The 7769-nt window shown below is 40.4% G+C and overlaps 1 protein-coding gene across 1 annotated transcript in view; it reads left to right on the top strand.

Moving 5' to 3' along the window:
* Positions 1-4947: 4947 nt before the first annotated feature.
* Positions 4948-7769, top strand: part of LOC131535825 (butyrophilin subfamily 1 member A1-like) — a 53283-nt gene continuing 50461 nt past the window's right edge. The window contains exons 1-3 of the mRNA XM_058768329.1: positions 4948-5070; positions 6488-6841; positions 7299-7571. Of these exons, the coding sequence (XP_058624312.1) occupies positions 5013-5070; positions 6488-6841; positions 7299-7571 (685 nt within the window). The 5' untranslated portion in view covers positions 4948-5012. The remainder of the gene's footprint in view (positions 5071-6487; positions 6842-7298; positions 7572-7769) is intronic.

The raw sequence follows: 7769 nt of genomic DNA, 5'->3' as shown, positions 1-7769 counted from the left end.
GCCAGCCCATGCAGAAAAATGTCCCGCTGCGCCTCCTCGTTCCACTCACACTCCGCCGCCAGGGTTCGGAACTCGATGGAATAATCAGAAACCGACCGTTCACCCTGGCGGAGATCGGCGAGTCTTCTGGCCGCCTCACGCCCAGTCACGGCACGATCGAACACGGACCTCATTTCAGTAGACAGGCGGTGGAACGAGGAGAAGCACGGATGTCGGTTCTCCCACACTGCCGTACCCCATAGTGCCGCTTTACCAGTTAGGAGTGTTAAGACAAATGCCACCTTCGACGTCTCCGTGGAGAACGTAAATGGTTGGAGGGAAAAGAACATCGAACACTTGGTCAAGAATGCTCTGCACATGTTGGGTTCCCCATCATACCTCTCAGGAGTGGGTAAACGTGGTTCAAACTGTATAGAGTCAGACGCTGGTCTCGGGGCATCGGGCGTGGGTGGCGCAGCGGGCAGTCTCAGCTGTTGTAATTGCGTGGAGAGCTCGGACACCTGCGCTACCAGCTCCTGGACCGCCCGTCCAGTTATCCTGATCTGATCATCCTGAACGTCCATACGAAGTGGTGTTACCCAGGAAGTGCTGAAGATCGGTTGCATCCGCTGAATCCTGCATGGTCAGTTCCTATTGTCACGGGGAATGAGACAAAAGGATTCAAGTGCGGTGAAATACAATTTATTGACTGAAGACAAGAAGTAATTGGTCACAAGAGGTTCGCTGGCTGGGTAGCGCAGGGACCACAATGGGCAGCCTAGCCGGACGAAGACCATCAGCCGGAGAACGAGAGGTGAAACTGGTCGAACAGCGAGAGGATCCAGGAACACGCGCCAGCCGAACCCAGGAACTAACACAGAGGAACTGACGAAGACAAGACATGTTAGCATGCCATAAATAGCCAGAGAGATACGAGCCGCACCTGACTCCAATCAACTCGTATCTCTGACACACCCACCACTTAAACACATACACACACCACAAGCAAGAATGAGATACCGAACCCATGAAACGTGACAGGTGGTTCCTGTTCTTAGGGTTTACATGGGTCCTCAGTTTAATTGTTTATATTTAAGGCCATGAAAACTCTTAAATGGTACAAAAAGTCTTAATTATAAATGGTCTTAAATATGGGGACGGAAAAACAAGAAATGCTATAGTGATTAAAATTCAAAAGGCTGTGATTTCACTGAATAAATATGAGCACTGCACCTTTGTGTAGTGCGGTTACCAGGGAAACCACTATATTCTGGTGTTCCGAAAGCGACACCTGCTGGCAGAGAACAATGCTGCGTCCCAATTCGCATACTATCCGTCCTAAATAGTATTCGAAAATAGAATTAGTATGTCCCAAATCATAGTATGTTTAAAAAATATGCCAAAGATTCCCGGATGGTCTACTACATCCGGTTAGAATTCGAAGTACAGATCGATGCACACTCTAACAGCTAATGTTGCCCACAACACATTGCGCTGTGGACGAGGAATCGATCAGAACTACAAACACGCATAAAACGTGTTAAAAAACTACAAATATGGCGGATATGCGAGACCAACAGACAGGTAGAGAAAGTGATTTGAGTGATAAATAATCAATGTCTAACCTGATTAAAAAAATATTAATTTAATGTTATACACGTTATATTTCATCTGCAGCAACACTGTGAACTTTTATAATGATACGTTTGGTCATTAACTTTTAAATGCATTATTATGCAAACACATGAGCAGAGTTCTCGGCGTGAAAGACCCGCGATGTGCTTCTTTATTTCTCTCCAGTACGGTAGGAAATGAAATTAAATGTGGATGATGTTAACTGTGATAAGATGATTAACAGTGCAGTTTAAACAGTGACAGGATGCACGTAACTAAGCAACAGAATGTCCGTTAAAGAAGCAGCTCTGACGAAGTAGTATGTCCCAAAGCCTGCCTACTATTCTGCTACATAATCAAAAGTATGTACTTTTTCTTCATAAAAAGAGTACATGCTTTTAGGGCATAGTATAAGTAGACGAATTGGGACGCAGCACAAGTTTGCTTTTTCAATAAGCCCTTCTGCTATTTTTGCTACAATTTTTTAATTGTGAACCGGTGGATCGACAAGAAGCTAATGCATTATAAAATCTAAACAATTAAGACACTGACTAAGATATATGTAATTCAATATAATAAGAAATTGTTCAATAAAGCAATAAGCCCCAAGAAGCTGTGGTTTACAGTGAATTTATAACAGCTAAGGGGTGTTACATGTTAGGGGCACGACATGAAGCGAATAAAAAACACCTTTAGCTGTTATAAATTCACTGTAAACCATGGCTTCACAGGGCTTATTGCTTTAATAAAACGGTTATTCCATATACGTAGCACGGTTTCACAAAATAAAACAAAGCAAATAAAATGTAATGATAAAAACATTATTCTTCCGTCAAACAATGTAGTTCCTCAGAAAGGGCTGTGGTTGCAACCATAGATTTATATAGATGCCCTACTGCAGAGGTCCCCAACCACCGGGTCGCAACCCACTACCGGGCCGTGGAAGAATTCCTACTGGGTCGCGAGAAAGTTCTGGGGAAAATGTGTATAGATATGACACTCTGTTATTTATTGTGTGTAAATTATTTTTCTAATTACTCTTTATTTTTGTTGTATGCGATTGATATCGAGTAGCAATTTGACGATGGTTAAATTAGTAAATAAAAGATTGCTCTGATCTGTCATAGGGCTTAAACGGATCGCAGTTTATCCGTGATATACGGACCAGGTCCAGACCCCACCGTTTGGCATGTGATTCGCAGATTAATTTGCCAATTTACACTTTCAATCTACTTAAAACCACAAGAAGAAACGAAACAGAACTCAATTCGTTACTTGCGCGCTGTACTTGCACACACCCGAAATGCGCACAAGCTTAGAGACATGTTTCAGACAATGCGGCATACCGAATTGATTCCTCTTTCATGTATTCATGTAGTTTATACAGTAGAAGGCGAGCCAATGGATATCACACAAGCAACGTGCAAACTTTGCGCAATAGTTATGCCGGTGAACGTCTTAACTTCAGTCATACAGAAAGTGAAAGTAAAAAAACTGACGGAGCATTAACAGCGCATATTATTATCTATTATTTATTATTTATTATCTTTATTTATAGCATATTATATTATCTCAGAGACAAGAGACGGATCTACTTCAACATGTGCTGATAACAGTATAAATGAATAGAGTTGTTTTAAAGACCCTATCCACAACAACCCCCCACACACACACACACACCCCGGTCCGCAAGATTTTTTCAAATCGTAACCGGTCCGCAGTGTAAAAAGGTTGGAGACCCCTGCCCTACTGGACCGCTCCAGGCTCGTAGATGCGGCCGCCATCTTGGAACGGTCAACTTGTTGTCATTCACCATACTGTAGGTTCGCACAGAGCCGTTGAGCCGTTCTGTGCAGGATTGTGGCATCTTTTGGATATTCAGTGATTACTGAATGACGTCAAGTTGACCATTACAATATGGCAGACGGCTTACATATAGACGGTTTCATCGGGTGCACACGCCTGGCCCGAAGTTAACTTCCGGTCTGTGTTTGTTTATCATTCTGGTTAGTGGCGCCGGCTACAAACGCTGTTTAAAGTTAATGAAGTTGGGCTCAGGTGGTTGTGCTGTGGGATGTGTTTGCTTCCCATACATTTATTTATTTGTGGCAACCCGCCACGATATCAAAACTGACTGATTTTCCAAAATGCTTCACTGAATATAAATAAGCACGCACTGCACGTTTAAAAATCAAAATGAGGTGCAGGTGTTTTTATATCACTGTATTTCTGAAGGAAGACTGTCTTTAGAAAATGTTCGATATCATTTTCATTTCATCATGCATGTTATATGCATGATGATAAAGCAGCATTTGTAAGCTCAGTGCTGCTTTGTGTACAGCCGTTACCGAGGAAACCTCTAGTTCTCCCACTTTAAAGTGCCTCCTGCTGGTAGAGAATTAATTTGCATTTTCAATAAACCCGTCTGATTTACGCAGGAAAAGCATTTTGCTTGTTATCAAAAAAAAAAAAAAAAATCTACTCTAGAGGGTTTCACACAGTGCACATGCGCAGTAACATTTGTTTATGTTGTTGCCGTTGCGGCCTCGTCACAATATGAAACAAATCGATGGGATAGCTTTTCCCCCACTGTGGTTTATAAAATTAATGCCAAGTTTCAGCATTAAATATCATTCCCAAATGACTTTATCTGCTTTGAATGAAAAACTGACTGTTATAAGTCTGACTTGCGTGGATCCACAAATTGTAGGCTACATAGAAATTTAAGACAGAGAGAGGAGAAATCTATTAGCGTCCTTTAAATCGTTGCTAAACAAAGTCACACTGCTCCCAAAGATCAGTTAAAGTCCTGCAATCAAAACCAGAATACGACACGTTTCTGTAAACAGAGAATGATTCCAGCAGCTGGATTATGATCAGATAGTGTTGTGGAGGGCGAGTCTTCAGGTGGTTTGTTTAGTTATAAATGAAAGTAAAACTGAGACAGGAATAATCTCTTTTTGATCTTTACGTACTGGCGTATCAGCTTTTAGTTAATACCCATATAATCATACCAATAATTTATTCAGAGACTCTTGTGAACGCATCAATGTTCAGCCGAAGTTAAGTCGAGAAACACATTTACCTGAACAATTGTGTGTCTATTGTGACTTTGACTTGAGAGCAGATGTGTTTAACCGGTTAGGTAGGTCTTTAAGTGATACTAAACTATGTAAACACTTTAAAAAAAAAAGAAGGATAAAGTCAAATAATACTACATGTAGATACACGTTGTGCATTTGGTCCTGCTTTGTCTGGACTAATTTAACCAACTGATTCTAGATCTGTATGTAAATTGTTGTATTCATCTCATAAATGTAAATGTGCAAGTATTCAGGGCCAATACATGCATGTTAACACACGGGATGACTGTTTACTATATATTTTTCTTTTCTTTTTAGCATCTGTGTCCTTTAGAGATGAGGCTCATTTGTTTGACTTTGCTGATTATTAGTGGAATTACAGATTCAAGATCAGGTAATTATTCACACCCATATAAAGAGCTGAAGTGTGTGTTCATGTCGATTCATTGTCTAGCTGAACTATATTTATAGGTCTAATTATAGTTTAATTCATAGTTTATGTGATAATGTGAAATCGCGGCTGCGCCATTTCCAGCTTCTATCCAAAAGCGCTCTGAGCAACCATGATCCGCGTTCTCTATGAAGATGGGCAAGCACAAGGAACCGAAGGGTAAACAGATTTCCAGCCACTGTATTAGCTTTATATATGTTTATGGAGATGAAAACTAGCTGCCCCAGAACAGCTATCAGCGTGGACCATAGGCACCGATCACATTATTATTGCAGAGCGCATTTAGTTCAAGAGTAGCCTAACCTGTCTGCTCGGATCGCGGGTGGATTTCCGTCACTATATGAGTGTATGAGAGCGCGCCGCCGGTGCGTCCAGTTTTATGTGAACAACACTGGATGCTCTCAGATATTACAAGTGCGCGTTATGCAGTGTGAACAGTGGGCACCGACCGGCAGAAACATAAATCTGCACCTATGGCATGGAGGACGAAAAAAAACCTTGTCAGAGACGTAATGCAGCGCAGAAGTGTGCAGTGTGTGTGCTTGCCGCGCATCTACATTTGAAATAACGAACCTGAGCGCGCAAAATATGTGAACGGCTATTTCTTCATGTGGGGCTCAGTTTTTATGATGAGAGGAGTAGAAAGGTTGAGAAAGCACTTCAGGTAAATTTTGAAATGCACCAGGTTTATATTATATCGATCTATCTATCTATTTTTTTTTCTGTTTGATAAGCACATTGAGTCACACATTAGTCACATTGATAAAATGTGTTTGTTTAAACACAGAGAAAAATAAAAGTGTAAGCTTTTAATAAGTACAAGAATAAACTGATTAATTTAGCCTTCTCAACATGTTAAAATTGATTTACATAACTTTTTTTCTGTTTTCTAACAGTTTAGACTTGAATAAAGAAAGAAAACTTGCACTTAACCTTTTCACAGGCATTTTGTTAGACAGATATCGTGATGTATCATTATAGGATTTTCTAGAAATATATAGATTATCGCAGAATCGCTGTATGGTGATATTATCGTTATCGTGAGCCATGTATCGTGATTATATCGTACCGTGAGGTACCCTGCGATTCCCACCCCTAATAGACAACTGTCATTGTTCAGAAGTATTGACTAATTACAATAAATTTAGAAATTACAAAGAGCCATTTAATAATATTTAATAAAACAGAGAAAAATGCACACAAGCAGTGTTTTTAAGCAGACATGTTCAGATGCAGAGCTGTGTGGAGAAGGACAGTTACTGCTTTACATGGGAACACTGTAACCCTTGCCCTGCTGAAGGATGACAGTTCAACTGACAGGAGGTTCACTTTTAATTAGACCTTTCTTTCTCTTCTACAGAGCAGTATGAAGTCGTGGGAGCTGCAGGTCCTGTGTTTGCTGTAGCTGGTGAAGATGTGATTCTGCCCTGTTCAGTCAAATCCAGCATCAGTGTTGTGGACATGAGAGTGGAGTGGTTTAGATCTGATATGAAAGTCAATCAACTAGTGCATCTCTATGAGGATCATGTAGACAGAAACACAGATCAGATTCAGTCCTACAGAGGGAGAACAAAACTGGATCATCAAGAACTAAAGAGAGGAGAGGCATCACTCAAACTCTCATCAGTCCGAGTCTCTGATGAAGGACTTTATAAGTGTTTTATTCAGTCCAGATCCTGGTTTGATGATGCCACTGTTAATGTCAGTGTTGAAGGTGAGAAAACCATTCAAAACTAAAGTCTGGAATACACTACACAACTTAAAATCTGAATCAGATTGGCATCAAACACTTACCGACTTTGTAAATAGTCACAAAAGAAAGCTGTCCATCATACACTGAATGACTGAGGATCACAAGAAACTCACGCAGAAACATGCACCTTGTTGTTAGGAGACGTGTAATAAATGAAAACAATATGAGTTCTAAAATCGGCTGAAAATATCAAACATATCTGATATCCTCCGACTGGATGGAATCAAAGTCTGAATTTTGATTTTCTATGAAATCTGTCAACTCTAATCTGCAGACTGGCTCTGACTGTCAGCAACTAGCGTCAGTTTGTTCGGACTGTAAATCAGGGCAAAAGTTGTGTGGTGTATTCCAGCCTTAACATGCTCTAACTAACTTAAAGTCAGAACAACAACAGAACATCCTTCTTGTTTATCTGTAGCTATAGGGCGTCCTCCGGTGATCACTGTAGATGGGTTTGATCATTCAGGAGGGCTTCATCTACAGTGTGAATCTGAAGGTTGGTATCCTGAACCTGATCTTGAGTGGCTGAACAGTGAAGGAGTCCGTTTGAGTTCAGAAACAACAGAGAAACACAGAAACACAGACCGGTTCAGTGCGAAACACACCGTAACTGTATATGAGAGAGACAGCAAGATTCACTGCAGATTCAAACTGAAGCATCACATGCTGGAGGCACTGATAATCACCACAAGTAACTACTGACACTTTTCTTACTGCAATTGTTTATCTTCTCATGGTATATTTGATGCATTATTTTTTTAAAATGATTATCAGCTTAGTCTATTAAGTTAAGTAAAGCTAAAACATTTTACTGTCTATGTACCATTCAGAACTGAACATTATATATTTTAATCATCTCATCAAAATAATTTGATTAACACAATGAGCT

The sequence above is a fragment of the Onychostoma macrolepis genome, chromosome 03 (genome assembly GCF_012432095.1).
Source record: "Onychostoma macrolepis isolate SWU-2019 chromosome 03, ASM1243209v1, whole genome shotgun sequence".
NCBI lineage: Eukaryota > Metazoa > Chordata > Actinopteri > Cypriniformes > Cyprinidae > Onychostoma > Onychostoma macrolepis.
The sequence above is the reverse complement of the archived record's forward strand: the minus strand, read 5'-3'. Positions and strand labels throughout refer to the sequence as shown.